Source organism: Denticeps clupeoides, chromosome 14 (genome assembly GCF_900700375.1).
Source record: "Denticeps clupeoides chromosome 14, fDenClu1.1, whole genome shotgun sequence".
In the NCBI taxonomy this organism is placed as follows: Eukaryota; Metazoa; Chordata; class Actinopteri; order Clupeiformes; family Denticipitidae; genus Denticeps; species Denticeps clupeoides.
The window spans coordinates 17,569,456-17,583,562 of NC_041720.1; the positions used below are offsets into that span (position 1 = coordinate 17,569,456).

Consider the following 14,107-nt stretch of genomic DNA (forward strand, 5'->3'; position numbering starts at 1 on the left):
ATTGTCTTGCATTAGGAGGAACGCAGGGCCAACCACACCAGCATATGGTCTCACAAGGGTCTGAGGATCTCATCTCGGGACCTAATGGAAGTCAGGTTACCTCTGGTGGGCACATGTAGCACTGTGCAGCCCCCCAAAGTAATGCCACCCCACACCATTACTGACCCACTACCAAACTGGTCATGCTGGCGGAGGATGTAGGCAGCAGGCATCTCCAGACTCTTCTCACATCTGTCACATGTGCTCAGTGTGAACCTGTTTTCATCAGTGAAGAGCACAGGGCGCCAGAAGCAATCTCTCTTGTTCTCTGGCAAATGGCAAACATGCTGCACGGTGGACTGTTAGCAGACATCGGGCCCTCATACCACCCTCATGGAGTCTGTGTCTGACCATTGTTGCACTCCTACGGCCTCAACATCTCCTGTTGTACTGGCCTGTCTCCTGGTGATGCCTCCATGCTCTGGACACTACGCTGACAGACACAGCAAACCTTCTTGCCACAGCTCGCATTGATGTGCCATCCTGGATGAGCTGTACTACCTGAGCCACTTGTGTGGGTTGTAGACTCCGTCTCATTCCACCACTAGAGTGAAAGCATCGCCAGCATTAAATAGTGACCAAAACATCAGCCAGAAAGCATAGGACACCACCTGCAGAACCTTGGGATGTCATGGTAAGTGCTTGTAATTCCCCCCTGTTGTCTATTCCATTTGCACAACAGCATGTGAACTTGATTGTCAGTCTTGCTTCCTAAGTGGACAGTTTGATTTCACAGAATTGAGATTGACTTGGAGTTACATTGTGTTGTTTAAGTTTTCCCTTATTCCCTATTTTTTTTAGCAGTGTATATGAACCAGAAAGCACAGTCACAGGTTAAAATCCGACTTACTTCCATTGTTTAAAGTAAAGTGATTGTCACATGTGATACACAGCAGCACAGCACACGGTGCACACAGTGAAATTTGTCCTCTGCATTTAATCCATCACCCTGAGCAGCCTTGACAGGCGCCCGGGGAGCAGTGTGTGGGGACGGTGATTTGCTCAGTGGCACCTTGGCTGATCGGAATTTGAACCGGCAACCTTCTGATTTGGGGCCGCTTCCTAAACCGCTAGGCCACCACTGCCCCTCTGGCCCATTGTGTAAGACACGTAAGACACTTAAGCCCAAGTGTCTCCACGGGGGACTGATAAATGTTATAGATGAAATGTAATGAATAACAGCAATAATACATAACCTGGTCAAGATATCAACTCATTTATCTGCCTTTATATAGTCCTGGTCCTGCCCAATTTTGTGCATTGAATACTGACTAGTTTATTGATGAGCTCCACATTTGGTATTCTAAAAAAAACCCACAATGCCCACTATGGGAGCTTTCACCTTCTTCTCAACATCAACAGAACAATCTGCTAAAAGTCTCAACCAAATATTGTTGATCATTGTTGTAGACTGCTCGGAACCACAAACAGCAGGCTGACATTTGACGATGGAAGACTCTCATTTACACATTTACATTTACAGCATTTATCAGACGCCCTTATCCAGAGCGACTTACAATCAGTAGTTACAGGGACAGTCTCCCTGGAGCAATTTAGGGTTAAGTGTCTTGCTCAGGGACACAATGGTAGTTAGTGGGATTCGAACCCGGGTCTTCTGGTTCATAGGCGAGTGTGTTACCCACTAGGCTACTACCACCCTCTCCTATGCCATCCTGGCCGCCATGTCAGGGGCTTCCTCTGGTCTGGTTGTTGAACCTGCATCTGCATGCTTGATAAAGTTTGCAAATTATTCACAGCATTAACAGTCATGAGTTCTAGGGCAAATTAAAACAAGTTTAGGACAAAAATTAATTGCATGGCAATAAATCTGAGAAGCTTTAATGAAATTTGTGTTCTGTAATGAACCAACTATGAAACTAGCCCACAGCATCTGATCGCTCTGCATCTTAAGTCGTCTACGCTCGATGATACCGGAGCCCTGGAGGTCCATGGGAACGCCACCGGGGCGTGTTTGTTAAATAAAGCCCAGTGTTAACAGAAGCAGCACTAGCCGGCATGTCCTGTGCACTTTTGAGGAGCTGCATCTGTTCTTGCGTAACATAAACCATGCTGTTGGTGCTTACATGACCCCAGTTTGTCCGCCTCCCCGGTGACCACAGAGACACTCAACTTTCCCATGTACTAGAAGTATGAGAATGCAGATGTAGACTGAGCAGATATACTACCCTGCACCACGGTGTGTAATATTACACAATATTAAACAAGCTGCCGACACATTTTGCATTGAGATGGTTGCTGCATAATTGTATAACCTTATTTACTGGTGTGTTAATAACATGAATTTGAATAAAAGCTATAGAACCGTGCTTTTCTCAGCCTGCTCTCCAGCTCAAGGGAGGTCTAGCATACTTCATATGAGATAAACACGAAGTCCGTAATGGACAGATGGAGAGTCCGAATAGGAGCTGTCACCTTAAAAGGAGACTCCATCTAACTGCCTAATTAACTGAATGAAGGATGAATAAACAGAAGCAAAGACCGGCCAAACTGAGCCAATAACGTTCAAAAACCGACAGTTCTCTGTGCACGAATGTAGAACTCCAGAAATAAGCAATTTGCATTTAGCCTGAAAGTCTGCAACCTACTTTTGGCAGGAAGCTACATGTAGCAAACATTAATCAGCAAGACTGGAAAGACTTGAAATGCCAGGAAATCAAGGAAATGGAGCTGCTGTGAACCGAAACAACATGCTGCATACAGCACAGAGTACGAAAATCCATATGAGCTGATGTTAGATGTTAGTTCATTCAAGTCAATGCATAAAATATCTAAATTTGACTTGTTATAAGAGACTTGTTATACTTTGTTTTAAATGAACAACAACATAGTTTAAAGTGAAAAAATAAGTTTTACTTTACATTTCTTTTGATACATTTTTTTCGTCGATGCACCTTTGTCAGAAATTATAGCCTCAAGACTTTTTGAATATGATGCCACAAGCTTAGCACGCTGATTCGCAGAAATTGTGTCCCAGCCATGTTCAGATCTGTCCAGAGATGTTCAGTCAAGCCTGGGCAGGGCACACCTTTGTTATCTTGGCTGCTTGTCCTGTTGGAAAATGAACCTTTGGCCAGTCGAGGTCCAGAGAAACATCTGAAGGTTGAGTGTCATGGCAACGGCTGTGATTAATTATGTTTTATTTCACTTAGTCATTATGTGGTATTGTGTGTAAAATTTTGCATTAAGAAAAAAAAACTTTTTTCAATTTTAGAATAAGGCTGTTACATAAAATTTCAAAATGTTCACAGATAAAGATGGTAAATTAAATTAAATAATGAATTACAAAAATAAAATATTATCCAATTGACAACCTTTTAACTAAAACATACTAGGGGTGCCACAAAATTACATAAAATATTATCCATTTTATGTAATGTGTTCAATAGAGTTGACCCTCTATTGTTCCTGTGTTGAATCACATACAGAATTATTAATTAGATTAAAAAATTTACTAAAATGACCTGAATTAAATGACAATATGGTGGATACAAACTATTACATTATATATATATATATATATATATTTAAAATAGGAACAATAAAAAAATACAAATGTCATCATCTGTTTCTGTCAGTCACCGCTTCCCCCTGGACCAGCCAGAAAGGGCTGCACTCTTAAAAGAAAGAAACATTCCCAACGTTTAAACCAGTCAACCAATCTGAGACTGGTTTAAAGGAGGCCAGACTGGACTTGGAAGACCTTGTCCCGGGAAATTTTCACCCTCTTCTTCCTGAATATCTTCCCCCACATGAACCGCAGAACAGAAGGGTTTAGTAAAATGAAGATCCACGGATCGATGATGGAGTTGAAGGAGAGGAGACGCAGCATATTGAGGTCTACTTCATATCCGCCTTCAATCCTGGAAAAATTTACAAAGACTCGGATCTAGGGGGGAAAAGAAAAAATCCAGTCAGTCTTCAAACGACTCCAATTATAGACACTTGTTTTTATTTAACATTTTTAAATGTAACTTTTTTTAATGATTCATTAATTCTAGAATAGGCTTCTGATGCGAAAGATCACTTAGTGATAATGTGTCTGTATCTAAAGCCCACACAGCCCTTTTTGTTACTTATTGCACCTAGATGATGGACTGGATGAAATAAGGGTGGATATTACAAACAAAAGGGGAGGAGCCTGTAGATATGATTGACAGCTCTCTCACACACCAAGCTTCCTCACTTTGCTCCCACGTCATATACACGTCTGGTATTATACGCACTAAACCAGGCATGTTACACTTACTGCTCCTGTATTCGTGAAATGTTCCGACTTTTTTCTCCTAACGTTTCGTTGGTACACCACTTCCACCAGCTACTTCCCGACATTACAGAACAGTTACAGTGATGAACAAGACTCAGACTCTTGGCTGGTCATGTTGCACCAGGCTCTTTGTGGTCCAGCCCTTTGGGTTGAAGGGACATCAGTCCCCCGTAAACGCCCCTGCATTAAAACCAGCTTTTTGTTGGCGTCAGCATTACTTTTGAACAGAACGTTCCCAAATCCAAAAACAGGAAAAAGCAATTCAACAAGTGAGCGAATATTGTGTTAAATGATTGCATCTATTTTCATCAACTTTTATTTTTTTTACCTCCATGACAAATGTCAAATGACATGTCCTCTTTTTGAGACCTGGAAATGGCGTCCAGCTTCGCCTTGTGCTTTTTCTCCTGGCTCGCGCTAGCCGAAGCCTCATGACCAGATTTAATCTGCGTGATCAGAAATCTGTGTGACTACTACCAATCAGTCCCCCATATTTGCTCAGTCCTACTGTAGAGCTCAAAGTTCGTTTTCATTTGTACGAACCGGCGTCACTTGTTAGTTCTTTATGTGAACCGGCACAACACTGAGCAAACGTTTACTACTTGCCATTTGCGCCGATTCGAAACGTTTACACCACATCCCCCATGGGTGGATGTAGCCTAACGGGTAACACACTCGCCTATGAACCAGAAGACCCAGGTTCAAGAGGCCCCTTACTACCATTGTGTCCCTGAGCAGGACACTGAACCCTGAGTGTCTCCAGGGGGACTGTCCCTGTCCCTGAGAACACGGTGCCTGCTAAATACCATGAATCCAGGTGTCTTACCACGAGCGGGAGGGAGAAAACCAGGAAGGACACGGTCATGACCACCAGCAGGAGAAGATGCTCGGCTTCCCTGGAGACGGACCTCCGTCCGGATCCCTGCCGAGAGGACCCTCCGGGCCGGCGTCTCTTGAACATGGCGAGCAGGTGGTAGATGACGGAGACGTTGCAGAGCACCGTGCAGGTGATCATGAGCAGCATGACCAGGGCGTAGAGCCCGGCGTACGCCCGGTGCGCCGCCGTCTCTGGGTGCATGTCGAAGAAGCACCAGGTGCCCGGGCAGTACTGCACGATCTCCCCCAGGCCGACCTGCGGCAGGACACAAAACGACAGGGACAGCAGGTAAAGGACGGGGACGGCCAAATACCCGCACCTCTTGGTCACGTGCTTCTCGTAAAAGTAGGGGTGTCCGATGGAGAGCCAGCGCTCCACGGCCATGGCCAGGAGGATGGAGAGCGTGGCCAAGCTGAAGAAGGTCATGGTGATGCCAAAGTAGGAGCAGACCTCTCCTCCTCCTCCTCTTCCTCTTCCTCCTCCTCCTCCTCCTCCTCCCAGCACGGTTAAAGACTCGTTCCTCAGGTACGCGGCGAGCACCACCGGGCTGGTGGACAGAGTCCCGAGCAGGTCGGTGACGACGAGCGCGGCGAGCAGCACGTGGAAGACAGGCGAGCCCTTCCTCTTCCTCCTCCTCCTCCTCCTCCGGAGCGCCAGGAGACCCAGAGCCAGGACGTTCCCCGCGAGGCCGGCCGCGAACATGGAGGCGGAGAGCGCCGGGCTGCCGGGCTTCACGGCGCCGCTGGAGCGGCAGGAGCCCGTCGCGTTCCGGACGCTCCACGGCTCCATCACAATCGGCGGAGAAATACGCGAACTCGCCCGCGGCAGGGCGGGGTTGTTCCGGCGGGCGAGTTCGGACCCGTTCGCACCGACGCCGTGACGTCACGAGGCCGACGGCGTTCTTCTAAAAAAAAAAAAAAAACGAGCTGGTTACTTTATACATCTGTACAACGTAAAATGTAATAAAGTCCGGTACCGGTACCGATCAAGAACAGGTACGTTCGCGGAATGGTTTCTAAAGGTTGCCGGAAAGTTTTTGAGAAGCCTCCTGACAACATTTACGCAACGTTCTCTGGACGCTCTAGTAAGGTTTAGACAGGAACCCGCATGCTGAAAAGGGATGCACCTGGACTTTTTTTTTATAATAAAATATTATATTATTGAAAAAAACACAGCAATGCAAATAGCAGGGTAATTAAATGTTACAAGGAAATGAATGTAAAGATTTTTTTTATTTTTAATCGCATCACAAGTGTAAGCGACGCCTAAAGTAATTTCATGCAGTTAAAGTTGGTGGCTTTTTTACTGTCTGACGCAGTTTTAATTTCCGGATGAAGAATAGCTGTGCGACGACACGCGCGTCCGGTGAGGCTGCAGGTTCGAGTCACGTTGTATAAAATGTTTGTACCTGGCCTATATCAAAGGATCTCGTGCAACATTTTGTGACTTTCCATGCATTCTGGCAGGATATTAAGTGATATTTTCACATATTTACACGCATGCACGGGATTTGTGAGATAATTTTGAATTTTTAAGTACAGTAGTCTGCACTGATATTATACCATATGAAGTCTAAGGATGTCAAAATTGAGGTATATAAATGTTTAACTGGTTGAAACTGGACAGAGGCAGACTGTTCCCCGGGCGCCTGTCATGGTGCCCACTGCTCACCAAGGGTGATGGTTAAAAGCAGAGGACACACTTCTTTCTGAGCACCGTGTGCTGTGCTGCAGTGTTTCACAATGACAATCACTTTCACCGTTTCAAAAAACTGAAAATAAGTCATGCGATGCAAACCTGAAGTTCAGGTTCATTTGTTGTCTTATTTCCAAGTGATTTGGATTCATTCTGGTTTAGCACGAATTCTGCCCGGTTCAAAATGGCCCTCTTGACCTGCACTAGGTTTTCAACTTATAAGAACCCAGGACAGCATGAATCTGAAGAAGACATTTAAAAAGTTTATAGAAGAAATACCAAAAAGTCCAGCAGAGGGCGCAACTGTACAGTATAGCCCCGTCGATTATGAATAGCTGTGTTCTAATAATGACACGTTGTAGTATTAACGATATTTCTTATTTTTAGAATAAAGATGTATAACATGATCAATCAGATCCTACAAATGAATCAAGTTTACATTTGTATAAAGCAAAAAAAAAATCAGTCTTTATTCCAGTCTTGGGATCAGAGCTGTCGACGCTCACCAGTGTTAAATATACAAAGGGATCCATCATTTAGAGCCAACTCTCTGGAAGACTCGGACAAACAAAGAACACAACCAGAAGGAGGGGTGTAGTGGTCCAGGAGTTAAGTTGAAGTTCCGGGAGTGGTGGCCATGTAGCCAGAACCTAATTACTCATTAAATTAACAAAGCAGACAGTTCAGGGTTGATGAATATATTTGAGCTTTTTCACTGCAACAATCAGTGACAAAACCTGGAACTTTCAACAGGAACTTGTCACCATTTTTATAATAAGCTTTTATATTGCTCTTTCTTAGAGCAAATCATACAATGTATTTGATGAATGCTGCTGACAAGTAGTCAGAAATTGCTTAAATATGAAAGTGAAGTGATTGTCATTGTGAAACACTGCAGCACAGCACACAGTGACACAACAAAATGTGTCCTCTGGTTTTAACCATCACCCTTGGTGAGCAGTGGGCAGCCATTACAGGTGCCCGGGGGGGACGGAGCTTTGCTCAGTAGCAGATCAGGATTTGAACCGGCAACCTTCTGATTACAGGGCAAGTCCACCACTTCCCCTACATATAATTATGGAAATTAGGGCTAAGGCGAGTCTGAGGCGAGACGAGGAGGAGGGTGGCCTATAGAAGTTGAGGGGGCATTTGCGGAAATGACGTCATCAACACCATTCACCAACCACAATGTTTGGTGCAGACAGGACAGCATGTAACATTTCCCCTTAGGACAACATAAGGGGACAAATTCCAGATCAGACCATCTGAGCTGCCGCTCTTTGAATGGTGATGCAGAATGACCAAAGCAATCTTTACAGGACCATAGACAGGCTAGGGGAGTAGTTAGTAAAATTTCCTTTATGTCAAAAATGATTGATGTCTTATCGATATAAGGTAAAAGCGTGTGATTTATGTCTTCCTTCCCTCTCCCCTTTCTCCCCCCTGGACACCAGCACATCCTCTCACATTCTCAGATGTCATATAATTACTTAGACAGGCTTTAAAAAAACAGATGTCTTATCACTTGTTCACAAACTATGGATGTTTATATGTTGTTTAGTGTGGGAGAGGTCATAAACCAGTATACCTCTACCCCTTTCTCGCAAACACTGAATCAATGTTTGGCCTTACAAATGTCATACACACACACACACACACACACACACATACACTTACTATGTATAAAGTATAATTTCACAGAATCGTTAATATATGATTTTAATTAAAGTCCTAAGCATTCTTTAAAACCAGAAACCTTGTTTTTAAGTGTATGGTTTTACTCAACATACTGTTTCAGTGTTTAACACATTTAAACACAATACTTACACAAAACTTATTTTAAAAATACGACGCATACGCTATTCATATACTGACTGAATATGGTAGAATCCCCATTTTTCTGAAAGATACAATCACACAATGGTATGTAGGAAGCATCACACCACCTTCTCGCCCCTCTCTATCGCTCTCTCCCTTGTGTCGCATTACAGATGTCATATACACTTAGACCAACTTTTAAAACAGATGTCTTACCACTCGTTTACAACTATGGCCATTGCTGATGGCTTATGACCCCATCTCTCCCAACGCCATCCCTTCCCCCACACCACTTCCCTTCCCGGTTTCATCTCACATTCTTCCCCGACACCTTGCAGAGTCTCATATTGACACACACACACACACACACACACACACACACACACACACACACACACACACACTTAGACTTTTTAAAACCATATTTTAATGATATATGGTTTAAAAGAATTTCTAGTTAAAGCAAAACATGTTTAAACACAACACTTATTTTAAATATACAACTCATTCAGTGGTTTTTCCAAAAGATACATCACACAATGGTATGTAGGAGGCATCACATCACTGACACAAGCTGCATAGCCTTCAGGCACGCACACACACACACACACACACACACACACAAACAGACTTTTTTCTTTTTCTTGCTAAAATAAAACTAATCATAACGCTGTTTTATGAACAAACCTTTCTCCAAAGGTGTCTCATCTATGGTATTCAGATATGCCACACAAAAATGTTAACAAACTATATTTTTTATTTAATTGAACCACACACAGACTTCTGTTTATAAAACTGATATATTTATGAACAAGAAAAAAAAATTCAAATCCTACTTTAAAACGTTGAAAACCACTATTCTTTTTAATCATGTTTTTTTTCCCACTATGGATTATGTAATGATAATATTGAAAAATATAACTACACACTTCTAACCACTTTTTTAATGTAGTTCATATCAGACATATATATTTTAGACATGATTTTTAATATTATTATCAAGTAACTTCAAATAAATTTGACCCATAACCACAAATCAAACAGTGAAGAAAATGGCCATCTTTCGAGTGGCACCCAGGGGGGTGGGGGGCAGCACCAGTGGATTCTTCAGTCTGCTTAGTGCTGATAAAATTACTGGAATCAAATACTTTTATCCAAAACTAATTCCTACAATGCATCAACGTTCAGCAAAATATAAACTCATAAATAAATGTATTTACCAATCCACAATACCACCACAATGTATAATATTAAAAGGAAAAATAAGTCAAACAAAATGCACTTCTAAGTCCTAGCCAGACAGAGGTCTCTCATCTGAAAAAGAATAGGTGGACGACCCTAAAATGAATGAGTAGCCACATCTGTGTGTAAACTGAAATAATATCTAAATGCTGTTAACAGCCATTGAAAATGATTAAAGCAGATGCCTCTTCGAGTCCAGCACAGATAGAAAGCTCTGATAAGGTTGTGGATATGCCATTCACACGATAAAAGAGGACTTTACATCGAGATTTGATGTTTACTATGTGCTATTCAGGGTATTCAAGGAGAATTGAAGTCAGTGTCAGCTCACATAACAGAGGATGGAGAGAGATCTAAATAAAATATATATAGTGGAGGAAATAATTATTTGACCCCTCGCTGATTTTGTAAGTTTGTCCAATGACAAAGAAATGAAAAGTCTCAGAACAGTATCATTTTAATGGTAGGTTTATTTTGTTTAGTTTGTAAAGAAGTGATAAGACATCTGTTTTTTTAAAGCCTGTCTAAGTAATTATATGACATCTGAGAATGTGAGAGGATGTGCTGGTGTCCAGGGGGGAGAAAGGGGAGAGGGAAGGAAGACATAAATCACACGCTTTTACCTTATATCGATAAGACATCAATCATTTTTGACATAAATGATATTTTAAGAACTACTTAGTCCACCGAGTAACTACTTAGGGGAACTCGTATTAATTTTAAATAACCTCTAATTCTATTAATCTTCAAAAGAATTATGACTGTGGTGGGGCTGGTGTATCATATGTTTTATGTCAGGCCTGTTCTTAAACTGCATTTTCTTTTTTGCAGCTGTACATTTCCAAGAACAAAGAGATGTGAGATGTTGTGGATGTCCACCTGCAGCCTGCCTCCATCAGATGGCTCCACATGGAGGTGGTCAGGCCCTACAACTGCACTGGACTCTCTGGTTAGAAAAGGGCAGAGTGGCTTTATTTTCTGACAAGTAGGCTGGTGAGGAGGACTGAAGTGTTTTTGGCATGGAGCAGGGGATCTTTTTATTTGTAAGATTGAACAGGAGATTAAACACAAGATTAAATAATTGAATATGCCATTCACAGTCCTGCACGATCCTGCATGAAGAAAAGCGGGCCAAAATATCCTAGAAACCCAACCTCTGTATCTGAGTAGTAGCAACCAAAAAAAAAAAAAAAAAAGAATTGTCATGATGAAATCATGTGAAATAAATCCCACCTTCGACGGGTGCATCATGGACAATGCCCTCGCACAGCAGCATCACCCGGCAGAGGAGGGTGTTCACAGCACACATCTGTTTATGGAGATTTGGTACAAGGATTAGGAGCCCTTTTAAAGTGTTTAGAAGCACAGATCTTTTGGACCTGTTTACACGTACTCCCTGATGGTCCCCAATATGGTAAAAATAAAATCAAAACTATAAAGATCCTGCCAGATGTCCAAATGTCTACCCTGGAGTTTTGGCTAGTGTTATTGTTTGCATCTGTACAATTAACAGAAACTTAATATTTTACTATTTATATCATGCCCTTATTATACAGTGTTAAAAACCGACATGTAGAAGGATTGTTATAAAATTAGTTTAGCAGCTTTACAGTATTGCAGACAGTTGTCTGGATATTGTTGGTCATTCCTGTTGTCTTAGATACGTATTATGGAAGATCATTTGTTTTCAGGTGAAAACCTTTTAACCACCAAGTCAGATGTGTTATATAAGCATATGTACGCTATACGAAGTTCTTGAAGTTCTCGCGAGATCTGGCAGCCCGCCGGGACCGATATAAACCGCGCTGCAGCGCCGGCGGGAGCAGAGCTCGACCGGGACCCGGCGGGACTGAGGGTCGGTTTTCCAGGACATGTTGAAGGCACTGGAACACTGAGAGGAGCGTCTTGAACCAGGACAGGGGGCAACATGCGAGACCGGGACTTCATGCGGGGAAAACCCGTCACGTACACAGGGGATAAAAAGGCACGAATGGCTGCTAAGACCAATAAAAAGTGGGTGAGACTGGCCACCGTGTTCGCCTACGTGTTGTCGGTGTCTCTCGCCGCCGTCATACTGGCCGTTTATTACAGCCTGGTGTGGAAACCGGCGTCGGGCTCCCTGACTGGACCAACCGCGACCGGCAACGTCTCACGGGTCGGTGCGAATCGTACAGCGCTGAGGTCAGAGGAGCTCCGCTATGACGTCACAACCCCGTCTCGGTGGGACGGTGACGTCGGAAGCCGCGCGGTGACGTCACAGACCCGTTCCTTCCGAAGCCTCGACCCCTCTGATGACCCCGGGGTAATGCTGCTGGGGTCGGAGGTGGACAGCCCTGGTGGTTCTGGCCTGGGTTCCCTTGGGTCGCTGGTTGGAGAGGACCATCAGATACATGCCCAGCATGCACTGGGACATTTAGAGGGCCCAGATGAGGACCCAGAGGAGGAGTCATCTGGAAGTATGCTGCGCTGAAAACACAAGGACCCTACTCAGATCTCGTAGATGTTCCACCGGTTTAAAGCAATTTTTAACCCAAGTGGAATATGTCAATCAGATCCTCTGTGTTGGCTGTTAGGTATCCATTACGGATTTTCAGGGTATGCACAGTGACAGGTGGAACCGAGCAACAGGGACAGATTTATTGTGCCAATCAGTGTGACGCAAAAACAGAGAACCTATGATCCCACTCGGGTAGGAGCAGGTGTGCGTGAACCGGAGGAAATGGTAGCTATTAAGAAATTGAGACAGTGCTTTACCAGGACATACCTACCAATTTATGCCTCTTTCTTTTTCAGACCATTTTTCCAATGTATAACATAACTGAAGAGAAAATCAGTTTTTTAAACAAACTAAAAAAATCTCCATAAATTTTTACAATGTAGAAATAAATGGACATTAATAAATGGTACATTATCTACTGTAAATTTCATGACATTTTTTAAAAGTAATACATATGGGATATTTGATTTCCGAGTGCTGATTTGAAACTGGGTTGGAGGATAATTGGCGATTTTGGTTTATTTATGTTGTAGGATGTTGTATGTGTAATATGTAAATATGTGTTTGTAGACATCATACATCAGGGTGCTTACGGACATTAAAAACCTGGAAAAGCACAGAAGATCCTACCGTGCCATCATGTGCCATATTTACAAAAAATGTATGTATGTGTGAAGTCTTACACCAGTGATACACCCCGCCCTCCTCGAGGTGAGGTCAGAAGAAGGTGAGATGTGCGATCTAAAGCCTGGTTCAGTGGCGGTTATTGATATAGGTGACATGGGCATTTGTCCAGGGTGGCATTGTGATGGGACCGGCAACAACAGGGTGGCGTTGTGATGGAACCGTGCTGCCCTGACATCATGGTTGCATGGGCACCGATCAGTTTTCTATTCCCCATGCGCGGGGAGTAAGAGCGCCCTCATTTTGCTTCGGGGTGGCAGCAGGAGATTCTCTTGACTGGCTGGAGCGGCATCTAATAACCAGTAAAATATGACAGGGGCAGTGGTGGCCTGGCGGTAAGGAAGCGGCTCATAATCAGAAGGTTGCCGGTTCGAATCCTGATCCACCAAGGTGCCACTGAGGTGCCACTGAGCAAAGCTTCGTCCCCAGACACTGCTCCCCGTGCGCCTGTCATGGCTGCCCACTGCTTACCAAGGGTGATGGTTAAAAGCAGAGGACACATTTTGTTGTCTCACCGTGTGCTGTGCTGCAGTGTATCACAATGACAATCACTTCACTTTCACTGAAGTTAGCTCCTTATCAGAGATAAAGAAGGTTTTAAATCTGTATATGGTGATGATCTCTGTGCCCACTCAACATCCTGAACTATTAGAAATGGTTTCAAGTGTTAGCTGTCTGGCCCGACACAATTGGAAACTGCATTATTGATGAATGGCGTTCTTTTACCAAAAAAGTAAAAATAAACGCACTTGTTAAGGGTAAAATAGGATGTGTAGAAATAATATCAACTAATACCTGTTTGACTTATGTGCACATAGATTTACGATGAATACAGACATTTCAATGTAAAATTGCTGCTGCTGGGCTGAAGTCTCACACCTGTCTAAAGGAAAGGGTGGGCTGCTTCCAAATAAAGCACATTTCATTCTGTTGTAATATTGTCAATTTAAGCTCATTATGTCACACTTCA

The 14,107-nt window shown here is 43.3% G+C and overlaps 2 protein-coding genes across 4 annotated transcripts; one reads left to right on the forward strand and one right to left on the reverse strand.

The window, feature by feature from the left end:
* Nucleotides 1-2,888: 2,888 nt before the first annotated feature.
* Nucleotides 2,889-6,273, reverse strand: LOC114763869 (prostaglandin E2 receptor EP2 subtype-like). 2 transcript variants are annotated; one of them, XM_028953679.1, is made up of 3 exons: nt 5,151-6,273; nt 4,653-4,770; nt 3,774-3,946 (listed from the first exon to the last, which is right to left on the reverse strand). In XM_028953679.1, the coding sequence occupies exons 1-3, from the start codon at nt 5,988-5,990 to the stop codon at nt 3,915-3,917; spliced, it is 990 nt and encodes a 329-aa protein (XP_028809512.1). In that variant the 5' UTR covers nt 5,991-6,273; the 3' UTR covers nt 3,774-3,914. The 2 variants fall into 2 exon arrangements, with proteins under 2 accessions (XP_028809511.1, XP_028809512.1); XM_028953678.1 differs by lacking the exon at nt 4,653-4,770 and having other exon boundaries at nt 2,889-3,946.
* On the forward strand, nt 5,563-13,449 carry LOC114763871 (putative transmembrane protein INAFM2). Of its 2 annotated transcripts, XM_028953681.1 has the most exons (3): nt 5,563-6,196; nt 10,788-11,969; nt 12,048-13,449. In XM_028953681.1, the coding sequence occupies exons 2-3, from the start codon at nt 11,884-11,886 to the stop codon at nt 12,424-12,426; spliced, it is 465 nt and encodes a 154-aa protein (XP_028809514.1). In that variant the 5' UTR covers nt 5,563-6,196; nt 10,788-11,883; the 3' UTR covers nt 12,427-13,449. The 2 variants fall into 2 exon arrangements, with proteins under 2 accessions (XP_028809514.1, XP_028809513.1); XM_028953680.1 differs by having other exon boundaries at nt 10,788-13,449.
* The last annotated feature ends 658 nt before the right edge of the window (nt 13,450-14,107 follow it).

Coding starts and splice junctions, on each gene's coding strand:
- LOC114763869 (XM_028953678.1), bottom strand. CDS start 5,990: ATGGAGCCGTGGAGCGTCCGGAACGCGACGGGCTCCTGCCGCTCCAGC. Junction 3,947..5,150: donor TTTTCTCCCTCCCGCTCGTG/GTAAGACACCTG, acceptor TTTCCCCCCTAG/ATCCGAGTCTTTGTAAATTT.
- LOC114763871 (XM_028953680.1), top strand. CDS start 11,884: ATGCGAGACCGGGACTTCATGCGGGGAAAACCCGTCACGTACACAGGG.